Below are 18,828 nucleotides of genomic sequence, written 5' to 3'. Positions count from 1 at the left end.
CTGAACCGGCCTGTGTGCATAAGGTAAACGCCCTGATGTTGGGCCCTTCAATTATAAGCGGATTACATACAGATGAAAGTGCTAGTTAATGCTGTTTTTTTTTCATTCTAAAATAAATATATTGAACTAATTTTATTAAAGATATAGCCAAATATGGAATACGTGTATACAAAAAGGTTCCGACATTTACGAAAGGAAAAAGTCAATTAAAATATTAAATACTTTTAAGTAAAACCTTATTCGGCTTTGTTGTGTGATGGACTGTAGTCATGATGCGGGTTATTTAGCGCTATGAATGTCTTTAATACTTCTCGCAATAATCTCATTATTATTAATATTAATTAACATTAATTATTCTTAAAACATTGTGCTACAAATAGCTGTGAATACATTTCAATATTATAATAGACAGTACAGATCATATTTTGTTATTGACTATCAGGTACTATTTTTAGGGTGATTTTCATACACGATTCAAACAAAAGTTAAGGAATGTATGTTGATGTAATGTAATGTATCACTATGTAGCTTCAGAACAATCTGTATACACTAATTTAATAAATTTATTTGTAACCAATACGAACGTTACTCAAACTACTTACACTTAAAAATATAAATTACGCAAATCTCCTAATTTCTATTCAAACACATCAGTCGATAATTCATCAAACACTTTGTCTCGCAACACATGTCAAAACATTAATATAATTTGTGAAAGGGATTACAAAACCTACAATAAAGTAATTTGTCAGTTCTTTGAAATAAAATACGATTAAACCGGCCGAGTTTAGCCTCATTTGCCCTACATTGGCTTCCAAAGCTTATAGCAACATAAGTTATAAATAATGAGTTGCACGAGTCGAGCGCCCATTCATACCGAGTCTGGATTCTGGAGATCCAACGTAAAATGATAAAACCTCAGGTCGACAAAAAGCGTCATAATTTAAAAGGTCACGCATTGTTGTCGTCGGAATTTTGAAAGCTGCGTTTGTTTTAAACATTAACAGCGGTTAGGAAAGTTTTTGTAGAATTACCCGAATTGAAGTATTCATATGTTAGATTAATTAGTTAGCTGTATACCGAAGATTTTCCTCGAACGCTATAAATAAGTTGCGATAGTAGAATTGTTTCAGAAAAACCCGTTTTAATTATATAAGGAATTTAAAATGACGAATGTTATTAATGATGCCTACTGCAATTTAATTGAATATTAAATGTTGTAGCAGTAGTTGAAGTTAGTATTATAAAAAAATGTCCTTATATTAAACTACTTCGCCGATTTAACAATAACATGGAGGAAGCCAATGCAGGCCCAAGAACCATTGAGAGAGCTCCAAGTAGCCGATTTGCGAGTAGCAAATTTATTTTTAGTGTAGACAAATATAAAGTATGTACTTGTGAATTTATGAAATTTCATATAGAGATTTGCATAGTATACATAAATATATTTATAGCAGCAACGGGATATGATCACAAAATAAAGTGTAATTTTTTTATATGAAAAATATCAAGCTCAGATTAAACACTGTAATGCTAATAAGGTATGTAACTTGCCTCAGGTGAAGGATGTACATCTTGCTTGACGACTTTTAAGAAGTTAACTTGTTGTTATAAAATAATCACAATTGTACGATATATTCAACTTTTATTTCGCCAAGCATAGTTTATTTAGATTAAGAACGTCTGTATTTTTTTGTGTAAAGATTGATTATTTATTTAAGTGTATTGTACCAAAGATGCTCGTGACCTGCGCTTCGAAGTTATACTTCTTTTGATGCATTAGGAAATGATGAGAGAATTTTTTTACGATGCGCACACCGTCACATAAAATTGACATCCTGAAATTATAAGAACTGATTTGGATGACTTTTTACGTTTACTTCTACATGACTCAAGTGAGTATCAACAAACAAAAGAATTTAGGACGGATATGATTAATATCTCACTCTACACCTAAAAACTTTTCTAGGTTTGATTAAGTGTAGTTAGTTAATACGCGGGTTATCCTTTGCATTTTAGTATAAATTAAATTTTTGTTGAACATATTCTATACGGTAATAAAAATCAATAGTCGTACAAGGGTAAATTAATGTTGCCATTTTAATACACACATGCATATAAATGTATAATTAAAGGCATTTTGGCAGCTTAGATATAAGTAACCAATGTTTGCCCATTCTTCATTCGTATATCCACTTTGTTCGAGCTTGGTTCGGTAAGGATTTGGTTTATAGATAGATTTAGTGTTCCATATACTCTATAGTCTGCAAATATGTGATAGTGGTTATTCTTCTAAGCCCACATTTTCTTCTTTCGCTAGTCACCATATATTTTAGATTTAAATGCTTTTATGCTATGAGAAACTATACTAGGTGCATACTGGTGGTTTATAATACTGATTGTTTACTTTATTACTGAAACAGGTCATAAACACCAGGGTATACATGTCTATGTAATACGACAACATCACTGCCTAAACTGCTGTGCCATGTTCTCGGTACAAGACGAAAGAGTTTTTCAAACATTGTATGCAATCATGACGTTTTTACAAAAATTGTAGTATATTCTCCAAGTCTCCAGGTGAAGGTAAAAGAAGGAGAAAAAAAAAATATAACCGCTATCAATGATTATATGGGCTCATATAGAAAATCAAATGTCTGGTCTAAAATTGTATGTTTATTACTTTTTAGGAAGATAATTAGCGGAAAACTATATCTCATGATAATCGTTATAAGACAAAACTACTTACTTGTATGTGTGTATGTGTCGCCTGAAAATGAGTAAAGCGTGACCGTTTATGATGCTATGACCTGAATGTGGGCAGATTTTAGATAAGATTAGTGCAAGTAAACAATTACGCGCTTTTGCGGTTTGGTAATGTGTATGCGCATTATTATAGTGCGCCTTTGTATACTATAAAAGACAATCACTTAAAGTAAAGTTTATTCACTGTTCTAGCTAATGAAAACTTGAAACTGCCTTAAAAATTACCTTTTTAGAATAGTGTTTTATTTTCATTACATTACATTCATTTCATTTTAGTGCTATGCGAAATATATATAATATATATATGAAATAATATAAAAAAATTAATAGGTCACTTAAGGAATTCAAATGATGGGTTTTAGGAAGAAATCACAAAAAAATTGTCAACGAAAAATGTTTAATAATAGGTAAACTTTTAAAACATACTTAAAATCTGGAATTCAAATTCCCAATAATTATCATAAAGATTCTATATTAATTTAGTGAGATTTTGCGTTCGATGCTTGCTTCACATAATTTTGTATTGCCTTGGTTTGCTTCTGTCTCTAGTCTTCACGTTGTGCTAAACTATCAACGAAGACTATCAACTACTTATACTGATAAACCTTTAAATCGATAGCATAAAAACATAAAATAACGAAGCTACTAACTACTATCTATATAATCGTATTCATAAGTAAGAAAAGAAAATATTTTATATTATTATAGTAAGACAAAAAAGCCGGACGAACGCTTTAAATTAAAGTCGGAAAGTTGAAAGTCATAAAGCCAAACCAAAGACGCAATCATCAACCGTAAAAAGTATATTAAAGATTTCGCTGTTTTTAATGTTTGAAAATTTTTCAAAAAGCAAAGTTCATTAACCTGGTCGCTACAAGTCTCGGCATTTCGGTGTATGTACACGCCTGAACTGCAGTTCAAAAAAATGTTTGTTTTTGTTCTGTTTTGACCTTTAACAAATTGTGCGTAAGTAATTTACCTTATGAGTACATGAACATAGTTGGAAAACGAAAATGGAACAAGAATTCAACTAAACACGAAATTTTAAATAAACATATACATATTTAAACTAAAAAAATATATTAAAATAAACTGGAGTTTTATCCAATGCAATAAAGCTTTCCGCCATCTTGTTTTTCTTTCTATTCGTGCGGCTGTCAATCAAAAAATAATTAGACGTCAGATAGGCCGCAACTCCCACGCCATTCTCACTTTCTGTTTCAAAATTCGGGTTCCGTTTTAATTATGTTTTAAAAATAGGACTATATTATGAATTCATTTGGGGAAAGTTAAAACCTTCAATGTAAATTAAGTTGGAAGTAAATTTAATATTCAAATTGAGAGCATTTTTTTTATATTTTAAAATTTTTAGCGAGCCAATTAAATAATTAAATGACATATCCAATTCTACTGATCATATGAATATTTACTGTTAAAAAAATATTCTAAGCCTTATAAACATGCCCTCGTGTTCATACTTACCACAAACTTCATGAACCCGACCCGATGAACTAAGTATTGAATACAAAATGTGTCACCAAAGACTACCTTAGCTGGTATTGTCAACTTTTGTTCCAAGTTACGGTAGTTGACATCTGACCGGCGCGGCGTGCCTGGTTTGCATTGATTAACAAACACTTGTAAATTGTAAATTATGGATATCCACCATTTTATTATTAATATTAAGAAACTATATTATTATTTTAAAGAGAATAGATTTCTATTGGTTCTAGAATGACCTGTAATATCATGTTATTATCGTTATAAATTATTTACTATTTATAATTTAAAAACATTAATACGGTAGAATCCAGAAATCTTTAATAATATGTTATTAGCAGGATCCAAGCAAGGGATATCAGTGAAAAATTCTGATTAAGGGACACATATATACCTATACAGGCTGACTGCACTAAAACTAAGGAACACAACCCACAAATAGTTAATTCATGAATTTGACATGGAGCCGTAGCTGACTTTCCTCGCGATGTTTTTGTTCATCGGAAACCGGCATGGCTTAAGCCTAAAAAGTCGACGGCGTGTGTTAGGTCAGTAGACTTGTCTATTAGAAAAATGAAATAAACAAAGGCAAAAAAGTTGTATATATCAAACTGTATAAAACATTTTAACGTGTTGACAACCTTATTCAGCCACTCAAGTAAACACCAGTAGCAATACGAAGTCAATACATAAACTTAAAACGCATGTAATATGAAAGTTTATCGTTCGAGTCGGTTCGCGGTAAAACTGTAAATTGTTTTATTAGTAAAGGAAGTCAATATGTAGGGCGGGCATTCGACTCGTAAAGGTGACCTAACACATGTTTGACATTTTTTATACATCTGCAGTAATTTAATACGTCAATTAGTTTGTAGTAAAAATACGAACGTCTAACATTTGTTAAATATTTTAACAGTGTGAACTGTTTTGATTTAATAACTGTTCGTACAAATTTTCGTAGACAGATGTCATATCTGAAAATCTACGTGTGAATGGCTGGTATTTGCTTTTAAACAAAATTAGATACGAAACTTTTTCGTCTCTTCCAATGTCTTCAAAGCTACAAGGTAGGCTTTTGTAAGATTTCAAAATGGTATTAAAATTACGACAGACATGTAAATTCTACTAAGACATGACATTATAAAAAAATAAGTTTATTTTGGAACATAGGTCATCAATCATAACATCATGGTGTCACTTATTCCACAACATTAAATTCGAACCCGTTGGCATCCCTATTCATCGGCAAAGAAGACAGAGGGTGTTGGCCGAGAGAAGAAGCCGGCGTAAAAAACTCTCGGTAAGTACTCTTTTATATATGGTAGTGAGCGTCAAGCTTTAAGAATTCGGTGGCACACGTCCATGAAGTACCTAATTATAATGCGTGTGAAATTAATGATTTATGAATTTATTTATATGCATGTAGTGTAGGCTTGTAGCTTCAGCGATTTCATGTGTGCGTTCGATCCCCGTTCACCAAAAACGTGTGCATTTACCATTCATCAGAACGGTGAAGGAAAACACCGTGAAGAAACCGGCTAGCTAAGACGACTACGTGTGAGAGAGAGATGAGAAAAAAAGAGATGCAGGAGGTTGATCACTTGCCAATTAGATTGACAAATGAATGACGAGACAGATTGTGCGAAATATATTGTTTAAGTTTAATAAAATTTGATGATGATCTTTACTCGCCCGCCCGTTATTTTTTTTGGTGTTGCTTAGTTTTACTCGGGTGATATAAGACGTATTTTTATTTATAGCTTTTTGTTTATTTATTTATTTATTCACACTTCGTTGCAAAGAAACACAATATATAAAAAGTACAAAGATGCAACGGGCGGCTTTATCGCTAACAATTTTTATTTTTAGTTTATTATATTTATTAATAGTTACATCTTCAATTTTTAATATAGTGAGTGTTTTGTGCCTTTTATGTAAACTATTGAGGCAAGGTATCAGTATCAGTATAACCTCTCTTTGTTACCAAACTAATAGAATTTCTCCAAACCCTAATGACTGACAATTTTGAGAATTATTTCTTCGACGATACGACGACGACGAACGATACATCAAAACGGTTGTAGCACCACTGGTTTATGTACATTTTGACTATTTTTACATTTAATTCTAGAGGGAGTATTTTCTCGATTCCGACAAAGTATTGAACACATATTCATAGGAAATCTTTGTTATGCTCTTTCTTTTGCATTTAAAGTGTAAAATATAGACCTTACATTGACCGTTTCTAAGAATGGCAACACTGTATTGCACTCTTGATGCAATTCCGTGAAAGTTAATAGAAGGGTGTTTATGATCTTTAGGGTTGTCATTATTTTAATGATTATAAAATAACATATTATTAAAAAAATAGTGTTGGAAACACACAAATATATTATAATATTTTTAATCTACAACTAAAAATGTATAAATAGAAAATTAAAACAAATTGAAAAATGTGTTCCCTCTGGCAGTGTACATTTTCTCCGAGTATTGCGATACTTATTCGTTGAGCGAGGAAGGCACCATTTCGGAGGCACCGGTATTATCAATCAGGCGCCCACTTAAGTCTTTAATTAGCGCCTGTGATGATAAACCTCACAGCCCAAGAATCTCTTCCAAAGGAAAAATATAATAGTATTATATTCATTTTTTATAGATCGGGGAGCAAACGGGCAGGAGGCTCACCTGATGTTAAGTGATACCGCCGCCCATGGACATAAAAATTTGATAAGAGATCAAAATACTTATTAATTTGCACAAATATCTTATAATTCTATACCTAGAAAGAGTTCAGAAACTACATTATTCATTTCATTCCTGAGTGAAATATTCTTTTGTAGAGAATCGACTAGATTTTTTTAAAGCTACCAGATTAAATAAGATATTTAATCTTCACTTACACTCTAGACGTCTAGAAATTTCCTCACATATGCTGTCCGTATGAAAGATAGTCTTTATTTATAGAGCTTGAGAGAAAATGTTGTACATAAACTACATATTTTATTCGTAGTAGACCACTGCGGACGCAAAAGACATTATTTTAATTATAATTGCAAGAGTTATAGAGAGAGAAACTCTCTGACGAGAGCGACATTCATCCAGGTCCCAGGTTCAAACCCCGTCGGCAATTGACTTATTAATCACTCTCTCGTAAAGGAAAACATACTTACATATTTAAAAATTAATATTCTTCTTACTCATTGACTGTTTGGTGCAACAAGGTTCGCCGGATCAGTATAGTCAAAGACTATTGTCGTTGCATAGGGATGTGGGTTCTCTCTGCATGTGGAACCTAATGAATTATTTCCGAACCAATTCGACTTAGGTTCCTTCAAAAAAAGAGCTTACCAATTACTAAAAGGCAAGCAAGGCACTTGCGAGCCTTCTGGCATTGAGTGTGCATGGGCGGCGGGGTTGTATCGATTAACATATTATCAATTAAGATATCATATAATTAATAAAAAGTGAAAATTAATTATTTTAATTGTGTATTGGTTTATGCTATACACTTTAAATTACACGGTAAAAATAATGTAAGCAAGCTTATTGAAAGCTCGTATTGATGCATTATGCAACACGTGCATATCCGGAGTAACTTTGTTCATTGAGCCACTTGAAATTCATTTGCATTGCTTACTGAGTGCATTCATGCGGTTTCGAAACAAATGCAAGCGACCACCATAGATAAACTTGTAATCGCTGCAATTATCTCTAATGGTAGATTAAATATCTAAATAATGGTGTGATTTACATAACTGATTTAAGAAAGCAAACTAGAAATACCTTTTTATGGTTACATTCTTCTTTATGAAGAACAAGGTGATCAATTGCAGTTTTGATGCGTTTTGTCTTAAGAAAAAAAAAATTGTATTTTGGAAGATTTTATAACTGGTTGTATTATGTTGCAGGAACGACATTTTTCATACTTTTTGTATGTACGTCAATTGGTTATAAATGATTCATTGTCATTAGGATCAATTTTTTTTTTAATTTTAGTAGTTAGTATTACAAATTGTTTCGTCGTGTATAAAAAATGGCTTAAATCTCTACTGGTAGGGAAATTGATTCACTATTTAAAACCTTCGGTAGAAGAAAATAAAGAAACAAGTAATCGCAATGCATTTAATTCTTTGTTTTAGCATCGGGAGGTGGAAGACGCAACCTGGCTGCGAGCTCCTGTGGAACATCCAGGTATGTCCTCTCCAGTCCGACGGTGAGGAGCAAAGCACGGAGACGGTCCACCTCCACAGAATCACCCTCGCTGGACCACACAGTGATTGATGAGTTCAAGTACGCGGTCTCCCGAAGAAGATCCAGGATGACAGGTTGACTGTTCGATGCTAGACCGGCGCGGACCTAAATTCCGGAAGACATTATTTTAATAATCTTTGTTAGAGGTAGAGAGAGAGAGAGAGAGAGATTTTGTGTTAGATAGCTAACAACAACAGTAAAATACATGCATAGAATTAAGATTTATGACATTTTATATAAAATAGCCATATTAGTAATGTATTTATTTATTTCGTCCAACTTATAACAAAAAAATAATTATAGTAAATAATTTATAATTATAGAATCCATTCTGCATATACAAAAAGGTTTTAACATTTACAACAGATAATTAGAAAAAAGACAATACAATACATTTAATTAAGTAGCACATTTAGCATTATTATAACGTCGTTAAACTCATGAAGACTTACTTATTCAAGCGATTTAATTTTCAAGGGTTTTAAATTTTCATGGAGTACAAAGAAAACAAACTTGCCAATAAGAAAGCAACTGAGTGCTCCATCGGTTTAACGTTACTATTATAATCATTGTTATAACAAGCACGATACTTTTAAATTGAGGAAATTCGACTCCTTGAATACATTTTATTCTACAGATAAAAAGGTCGAATCAAAGCTTTCAATGTACGTTTCTCATATCCTCTCAAAGCGAATAACTTTCATGCCCACAATATCGAGGCAGCACGAACTTAAGTCTTCCCAACTTAAACCTCTGAGAATACCAGTAACAATCGGTCTTACATATTCAATACAAATACAGACTTTATCTATGGTAGACTTCTTAAGTTGGGCACTCTCCGCTCCGCACGCTGGCGGTTTCAGAGCGGACACAAAAGGGAGCGCAGCGTCTTCGTGGCCGCGAGCAATCAAAATAGAAAGCAAAGGATATCACGTAAGTGCATACGTATTATATCACGCTCCACGCCTGATTAAATGGATTGATCGAAAGAAAAATGTTTAACCCTAATCAGGTCGTACTGACACTATATTGTGCTGTGGGATCCCCAGGACGAGAATTTCAAAAATTTAAAAGAAGACGAAAGGTTGAAAATCTCAAGATAGATATGGACATATCGGGGCAAATTGTAATATTAAAATAAAAAATGTCAATATAATGAAAGAACATATATGCTGCACTATATGGCATTCGCTCAATGTTCCCAAGAGCACTGTAGATCATGCGTGTTTCCATTGTTGATGCGCGTACCATCAGAGCGGTTGCAGGAGCGCGGAGCGGAAGAGGTTTGCGAACTTTTTTTTTTTTTTTTTGAATGGAATCTCGCTGTTGGCCTTAAGGGCCTTTACAGCTCAGCACGGGCTGTTTGGCGAGCTTAGCTCAGCCGGAAAGGGGGGGTTTCCCGCGACTCGCGCAAGGGCGTCTCCTGTGAGACTCGAACCTCGGCTTGGGCCGTCGCGGGGGGGTCAATCGCCTGAAGGGCAGGACGGAAGCTCACTGGAGTGAGCGAAGTGCGAAGTAAAGGTCCTCGCCTTCCCCGGTGAAGGCGGTTTTTTACCCTAATCTGTCTATTGCTACTGCTATTATTATTGGCCGCGCGGGCGGCTTTTAATTTATCGTTAGCTACTGTGATTGGATCATCCGGATCCGTTAGTACGTGTGGTTTGCGAACATAGTATATACCCGGCTTTATATTCTTAGTTTTGACGCCTCCTTTTCCCCCTCTACTCGCATATTAGGTGGGTTAAAAGTTCGTAGATTAACAAAGATATTTTTCTTAGGATTTTTATTTGATTATTCCATATAGTAGCCTACGAGAATGCTACAACTATAATAGCGTTGATTCAATTTTTCGATACCATATTTTTGTACGATTTGTCTACTCAAAATAGGCTTTGGCAAATACCTCATCACAAGACTCTACACTGGCACTTTTACCATATTATAAATTTGCTGCTAAGATAAAATAAAGCAACTTAGGACTTAGGGTCCTTCAAGAAAAGAGCGTACCAATTCTTAAAAGGCCGGCAACGCACTCGCGAGTCCTCTGGCGTTGGGAGTGTCCATGGGCGGCGGTATCACTTAACATCAGGTGAGCCTCCTGCCCGTTTGCCCCCTGTTCTATAAAAAAAAAAAAAAAACTTACCGGAAACGTAACAGTCTGATTAACATGATTCTCGTTGAGGAGCCGTATCATTGAACCAATCTGGTCGCGACTGTATTCCCCTTCAGTGTTATTTCCACCATAATGCGTAGTCCAGCCCACAGAGAGAACGGCTCGCTTGTGCTTTGATCCCATGGTGAGGAATTTCTCGGGGTCTACTGGCTTGGTCTCCGCGTCTATCGGACCCGCGAGGATGTCAGCGTTCAGCCATAATGGGAACGATACCTATTGAAGAGTAGCTATAAAATATCTGACAGCTATCAAAAACACAAATAAATATTTCATAAGCTTCTTCAGACCTTCTATAATAATTTTAATTATCTAGAGTAAATATTGCGTTTTATTAACCTGTTAATACCATTAAGAACTTGTAATAGGTACAAGAAATATTTTCAAATAACTAGGTCTTAATATTCCAAAGTTAGTCATTTCAGTTGAAATATAACAGTGGATAATGAACAGTACTACAATGCCTTAGAGTTTTGATTTACTAAAAGTATAATGCGGAAGTCTACAATACAAAGATCGCCTTTGTTTGTAGAACATTATTCTTAATAGTGTTTTCTGTACATTCATAAATTATATTCACTTAAAAGCTACCGCTTTATTATAATACGATTCTGACATGATATTTATTTTATTATTATGTTATTTTATATTATTTTATTATTTATTTAATCAAGTATACCACATCATACAGAATACAATAGTTACGGTATATGTTAAAAACACTTTTATCTAAAATGTTTGACAATTTAGGTCAGGTATGGGCAACCTTTGACATGTTGAGGGCCAAACTTTTGCGTGCAAATACGTTTGCGGGCCGCGTACTATTTAGTGCAATTTAAAGTAGTGATAATACTTATTGCGATAGGATATTAGACATGAAATAATACGAAAATGTTATTATAATATAGTTAATGGTATAAAATTAATAAAATAAGACACTTGAGTTTGAATTTGGGAAAGTAATCATTGATATTTTGATTCCACTGATACAAAGACGTAAAGAATTTTCCAAGTTCAAATTTTCAAATGTTCAGCCAGTCTTGTACGATGTGTTGATTTATAAACTTTCATCAATGAAAAGAAGACTTCGCATTTATAGGTACTGCGAAACGCTTTGTTTTTTGTTAAGCAGAAATTTTTGTTAAGCAGAAAAAAATAACCAGCAAAGCAGCGTATCAGGTACGAAGGATCTTCATTATCTTACAGACATACTTTTTGTATTTAAATTTGAAACGATATGTTACGAATTGATGGAATTGGGTAGCGTAATATCTCAACATAATTCCTGTCCCGTCTCCATTACAGCGAGAATTGTGTGGACTTTAATTGACCGAATGTGTTCAAAGCAATTAGTTAAACGAGCTATTTACATGACTCATAATGAGGATTGAATGGGATATGAGTGTCAGTTAAAGGTCGGACAGATATATTGCTATTTATAGTAATAATATATAGTAATATAGTAGTCTCTGACACTATTGACATACGTGTGTGTTCGCAGAGTGAATTCACAGTAGCGATATTGTGTATATATGTGTTTAATATTATATATTATGTACTTTATTATATTTTATTAAATGTTTCTCGACATTATCGTATTGGCATAGCCTGTAAGGATAATGTATGTATTTCTGTAATAAATAAATAAAAAATAATAGGTCTAAAATCTAAATAAGGTAGTGGAGGGTTATTAATAAATTTAAGATGATTAAGTCTGATCTTTTTGTCTAAAATAATATAGATACATATTGCCTTTTATGGCTTTATTATCTACGTGTTTATTTTTAATAGTTGTAATGTGTTGGCCCTGCTTAAAGTAATTTGATTATTAATCATAATTAGATAGATTCACAGTACATAGCGGCTGAAGCCTTAAATTTGACTTCTGTTGTACTGTGAAGAATCTGAACCTTTAGAAACTCCAACTAAAGTTGAAATCCTGGTCAGCGCGTAAATTTAGTTTTAACGAGTCCGGTAGGTACTCTTTCGATGTGTCATTGTTTGCTAGTGAATTTAAGTGCCTTTTAGAGTATCATGTTTTAGTACCTACTTGGTTAATGTGTTAGAATTTTTGAGATAAGACATCATAAATTTTACAATCTAAGTGATACATTACACTTAGATCCGCATAGATAAAGTGTCAGTAATTTTTACGAGCACTTTGTATAGAAAAATTTATGACACATCACAATCACTCTTTCTATAGTAGACAGAGATCTCTATTTGCTACCTGATATACCTCTCTCGCTTTATCCACTTTCATGACATTTGACGCGTAGGTACGTGCCAGTATTTAGTTCCATTGTGGTTCCAACGTCGATACGCTAGTCTTCCATATCCATCACAGGTATAACCCCGATGGCACAATATCATTGTCTACCTTATAATATCAAGTTTAATAAATTACTTACATCTGGTTTTGCAAATGGGGCAATATGGTCCTGGGCTTTTTCGAACGCTTCGATCGTCTTAAAGTCTAATTTGACCCCCTTTTGCTTTGAGTTTACATTATTGTACTGGGCTACGGCAGTCAGGAAGTCTGCTAATGTAAGATCTGATGTTGTCGCCGGAGGATGCGCCATTATCGGAATCGGAGGACCATCTTTGCCCTTGACGTGACCTAACACGATGTCAGCTTCCAGCATTGAAACATCGGCTGTAAGAAAGGAAAATTAATTTTTAATACAATTGCTCAAAAAGTGGCATATTGCAGGGAGGTATAGCGTTCGGAAAGTGGGCTATTACACACTCGTGCTTTTTCTTTGCCTTTCCCGCACTCGTGCGTTTTCTTTGCCAACTGTCAAAACAATGTGTATTAAAAAGAAAAAACCAACCACGAAGGTTTTATTAAAAAGATTCATAGAAGTTTTTATGATATATGATTTCTAAATATTATAATAATTGGAATCAATAAGTTCGGTTAGGTTTCTTTTCATTTCATATCAATTAAAAAAATATTAAAAAGAATTTTATAATATATGCAAATACGTTTTTTAAAAAGTTTACTAATAATTGGATTCAATAAGTTAGGTTAGGTTTATTTTATTTCATATCAATAAAAAAATATTAAAAAGAAAAAACTAACCATGAAGTTTTTACTAAAAAAAAACACAGAAGTTTTTATGATTCATGCAAATATTTTAAAAAGAAGCTACTATTTGTTTCGATATCAGATTTAATGATTGGACTCAATGGAGTTATATTTGGTTTTCTTTCAATATAAATAGTCTACTGAAGAATTGGCTGTATGGGCCAAGTTCCCTTTGCCTACCCAGAATCGGTGAAGAAAAGAAAAAACAAGCTTTGCTCATATTCTTGCGGTTGGCGCCATTTTCCAAAGATGTTCTTTCGAGTTGAGTTATTTGTTGCACAAAATGAGTAATTTCGACGATATTTTATTTGAATGAATACCACCCGAACGCAGTATAATTGCATAAAATGCTTCGGAGAACAATTTACCGGAAACATATAAGTCGCTACATATCTACGTGCAACGAATTTATTCCGTAGAGAGAATAGAAAAAAAGCAAATAGTTTAAGTAAATTGCTTAATTTTTTCGCAACTGTATTAAAAATAGTCGTTCAGTACACGTGCGGAACCGTCATTGCAACTTGTCCCAACTGTCAACCCTCACCTTCGGCTGCGCCTCGGCTCGGGTAGACATTCGTCGGAACTCGTTGCAATGACAGGCTTTCCGCACTTGTAATGAAATATACTATTTAAATACGTAAACTGTTTAGTGTTTAAGCAATTCTGCATGTCTATTAAACCGGGCATGAGCATTTCTCATTAATTTAATCAAACCATCATGAGGAAACCGGCTTATCTTAAGGGAAGATTTAAAGTTTCGCACACAAGACAACGCTTAGTTCTCGACATAGCTCCCATACGTCAAGTCTATTGGATTTCAACTAAAAACCTTATCTTAGTTGGAGACCCAAAATGGGTATATATTTAAAAGTTATTAATAAAATCTGGAGCTATTTCCTTACAATTGTATATGGTTGTACAAAATGTATGTACAATATCATCTACTTAACACATCCAATTCGTGACCGTAAAATGTTAATTAATCCCGAAGCTTTCCAAGAAGCAGACGCGACAGCTGGTCTGGTGTGTATCGTCTACACTTTACGTTATTTCTTGATTGATATCAATTAAAGCGTTTAACATTCTTACTAGATTAACTCATGACACGTATTTATTTACAGCTGTGAAGTAAGTGATTGATACTTAGTTATTACGAACATTGTTTGTATTATAATTTCACGTCAATATACGAAAAAAATAGCAATTATAGAGAAGGATTTGATTGTGATATTTACGTGTGATTTTCCCCTGGATTTGATCCCAGGATCTCCTAAGTATAACTCACATAGTGCGTTATAAAACAAAGCACTGACGCGTAGTAAATTGCAATGTGTGAGTTCTCTTTGTCTTTATCTGTTACCTGTTCGTCATCAGCCTATTCACTTACTTGCCAAAGCAGCTTCAAGATATGTTTTGTTGTTTACCGCATGCGCCCAAGTAACTGTAGTTAGATTCTTCATGACTTCCTCCTCACCATTTATTGCGCTCGCTGTAAAAAAATATATATCAAATATTTTTTGAAGTGAAACTTCTTTATCGGCGTTACATTTTTCGTTACGCGCCATTTTTTTAGTACCACGGTTGATTCAAAGCCATTAATAACAAAAATATATAATAACGATAACAATGATAATAATAATTCTAATACAATTAATGAAATTCTGTAATTATCTTAGTAGTAATAAGGTTAAATTAAATAATTGTATTATTTGTATTCATGTCTATGATAATAAAAGCCTTTTGTTAAACTTTATCTAATTTAACTTTATTTAACCAATTTCTGCAACGTTGCATATATTAAGTAGATCATTATTCGAAAAATAAGGTCATAAAGAAGTTTCACTTCTTGTGAAAACCAGTACACGCATACATTTTTTGCCGTAATGGTAGCAATACTTACGCACTGTCAAATGTCACAGTACCAGACATCAAAGATGGCGTTATACGCATCAGCTGTCTAATAATTCATTTTCGAATTGGTACAATAATGTTAAATATTTGTGATGTTATATCAATTTACTTACATAACAAATTTCCAAAACACTTATCGTTCGTGGTTTGTTGTTTGTACACACGAAATTTTGATTACGATTGAACAATGAAGAATATTTAGCAAAATTGTAACCGGCTTGTTATGCTTCGTCTTCATGTATCAGAATTACGTCCTTGGCAATGACACGTACAGCTATTTGTTCGTGATATTGTAGTGATACCAGCTATCTAACATAGATGGCGTTTTTATAAAATATTCAAATATTTTTTTACCGACTTTATAATATATTAACAAAGGAAAATAGTAATAATATAATCACAATTATGTTATCGTAAACACATTTAACGCTTTTTAATTATGTATGCATGTTTTTACAGATTTATATTTTGATAGCCGAGATCGAGATTTTATTGTACATTCTAGATGTTGAAAGACCTAGAAATAATTGGACTTGCGGATGCGACCGCTTTATCTAATCTTTGAAGTCTATTTGCAGACTTATAATTTGAGTCAGAAAAACCATTTTGTTTATAATGTTTTTATATATCGTTGATTGAAAGTTTCAGTTCAAAAATGCCGTATTTAATTAATTCCGATCGAATACGTTTACATAGAACGTGCTTTTAAAATTATTTCACGTGGATATTCTGCCGACTTCATTTGTTGAGCCTGATATAACATGAAGCAAATATACTCCATATTTATTAAAGGGAAGGAATCTGTTCTGAAAGGGGAGGCAGAAATCTCCACTAACTTCGGTCTTACATTCCCATCTTGCATTACAAACTTTCATACATTCACCATGCATGATCGTCGGTACCTTTGACGTATCTCTAGTGCGTTCTGGATTTGTTCCAAGTATGTACAACAGATCCGACCTGACCATCCCAGGTTGCCTTGCCATCAGCAATGAGCAGTGTTGGCCTAGTGGCTTCAGTGTGCGACTCTCATACCTGAGGTCTTACTGTACATCAATTGTTTTTTTTTCTATGTACGCATTTAAGATTCGCTCGAACGGTAAAGGAAAACATCGTGAGGAAGCCGGCTTGCATTAGACCCAAAAAGTCGAGGGCGTGCGTCAGGCACAGAAGGCTGATCAAATACTTGCCTATTAGATTAACAAGTGATCTTGAAACAGTCACAGAAATCTGAGGGCTTGACCTAAAAAGGTTGTTTCGATTGAATTATTATTTATTTTACTTATAAAATGGTAATATATATGTATATACTATGTTTGTAACGATTTAACGCAAAGTCTTCTATACTATCTAACTAATCGAATTCTAATTATAAAATGTAATATACTCAGGGGGAGTATCATAGGCATTTTCAAAATACAAAAAAAATGCAATTAGTTGTTCATTGGTTTAAGCCATCGTTTTTCAAGCAGGGGTCGTTTTAAAAGGGCGGCGCAGTCTGTTGAAAAATAATATATACAAAATGCATATAGGTACAAAATTAATAGAGTGTTGTATTATAAATTTTACAGTAAATGGAGACTGTTTTACTTAACTTTTTGGCTTTTTTGTTGATCGCGACATAAACATGGTTAAGAAACGATGGTTTAAGCAATGCTTCCATTACACAAGCACCTATAAACGTTTCTTAGGCATTTATCAATTGGGTTTCAAAGTTTATAAACACTAGATACGAAAAACGTCAATATTTGTTAATATTTAATTGAAATTATCTAATTAAATATGTATTGATAAATATAAAGTAAAAAGAAACTTGATATGAAGTTTCTCGATAAAATTGTGCGGACAGACTAAAACTCTAGTAAAATATGTTAATATTCAAATCATATCAAACCATAGTACATTGATATTATTCAAAGTTTAAAAACTTACCAACAGCGAGAATTATTAAAATCTTCAACATATTCACTTCACAGTTTTGCTTAAACAAATAAGTCATGTATGAAACATTGCTCCGCGGGTCTCTGCCGTGATCTGATCGCAGGATGCTACCTGTTGATTGAAAAATCACCCAATTGTCATCTTGATTGTAGCAATTTGTGACGCCAAGGACTCAGGGGAGATAGGAGTTATCTTAAATTGACAGATGACGTGTATAAGGGCATATGCACTTATCGGCTGTTTCTATTCTGAATTGAAAAAAAAATCATTGCTCCTGATTTAACAAATTTTATTTCATTAAATTTCGTTAATTACGATTATGTTATTGACACAATCCGTTGATTTTTTGCTGGTTTGGACGCGCTGTTTTAGTGAGAGTCACTCCTGCCTGGTTGAATCCACACCTATTTTGACACTCGGGAGAAATACTTAACTCTAAGTAACGACTCTATCGAGGATAATAATGTTTTGAAAGGGGACTGATTTATTTCCAATTCTCACCCTTAAAGTACAATTCCTGTATGTCAAAACTCAATATGCTTTTGACATACCTACTGGAGTTCTGAGTCTTACCGTCAGTACTTAAAATTGAAACAATGTATTTAAAGTCGGTTAGCTTAGTGAATGTTTAAATTGATTGATCCTGATTAAATAATTACCTTACAGCAATCAGATTGTTCTGTACTGACGTCAGTATTACGTGCCCGACATATGTAATCGTTTAAGTCGATTTAATTTATATAAAAAAGATTATATTCTGAAGAGATTTGGAGAAAAATGCTTAAGACAGGGAGATTTTTATATATTATAGATAGAAATCGTAAATATTGATGAATGTTTCAAGGAATCAATGAGGCTTATAAAAATAATCATTTAATATTTTTATTTTTATTAAGCGTGATCGCTTAAGAATAGCTGTATAAATCATGTTCTAACAATTATGTAAGATTCTGTATTACATTAAAATAAACTGCAATGAAAATATAAAAGGCGCTTAAATATGTATTTGTTGTTCATATTCTTGCAGGCGGTGATTATTGAAAGTGTTTTTTTTTATAGAACAGGGGGCAAATAGCCAGGAGGCTCACGTGATGTTAAGTGATACCGCCGCCCATGGACACTCTCAATGCCAGAGGGCTCGCAAGTGTGTTGTCGGCCTTTTAAGAATTGGTACGCTCTTTTCTTGAAGGACCCTAGG

At 33.4% G+C, this 18,828-nt stretch overlaps 1 protein-coding gene across 2 annotated transcripts; it reads right to left on the bottom strand.

Annotated features, from left to right (window-relative positions):
• Positions 1-8,374: 8,374 nt before the first annotated feature.
• On the bottom strand, positions 8,375-17,760 carry LOC110996090 (protein FAM151A). 2 transcript variants are annotated; one of them, XM_022263613.2, is made up of 5 exons: positions 17,622-17,760; positions 15,166-15,267; positions 13,099-13,343; positions 10,661-10,903; positions 8,375-8,622 (listed from the first exon to the last, which is right to left on the bottom strand). In XM_022263613.2, the coding sequence occupies exons 1-5, from the start codon at positions 17,686-17,688 to the stop codon at positions 8,389-8,391; spliced, it is 891 nt and encodes a 296-aa protein (XP_022119305.2). In that variant the 5' UTR covers positions 17,689-17,760; the 3' UTR covers positions 8,375-8,388. The 2 variants fall into 2 exon arrangements, with proteins under 2 accessions (XP_022119305.2, XP_022119306.1); XM_022263614.2 differs by lacking the exon at positions 17,622-17,760 and adding an exon at positions 15,803-15,957.
• Between the last annotated feature and the right edge of the window lie 1,068 nt (positions 17,761-18,828).

Source organism: Pieris rapae, chromosome 10 (genome assembly GCF_905147795.1).
Source record: "Pieris rapae chromosome 10, ilPieRapa1.1, whole genome shotgun sequence".
NCBI classification, from domain to species: Eukaryota; Metazoa; Arthropoda; class Insecta; order Lepidoptera; family Pieridae; genus Pieris; species Pieris rapae.
The sequence above is the reverse complement of the archived record's forward strand: the minus strand, read 5'-3'. Positions and strand labels throughout refer to the sequence as shown.

Coding starts and splice junctions, on each gene's coding strand:
- LOC110996090 (XM_022263613.2), bottom strand. CDS start 17,688: ATGACTTATTTGTTTAAGCAAAACTGTGAAGTGAATATGTTGAAGATT. Junction 13,344..15,165: donor TCTTGAAGCTGCTTTGGCAA/GTAAGTGAATAG, acceptor CCTTTCTTACAG/CCGATGTTTCAATGCTGGAA. Junction 8,623..10,660: donor ATCAGACTGTTACGTTTCCG/GTAAGTTTTTTT, acceptor TCCGGAATTTAG/GTCCGCGCCGGTCTAGCATC.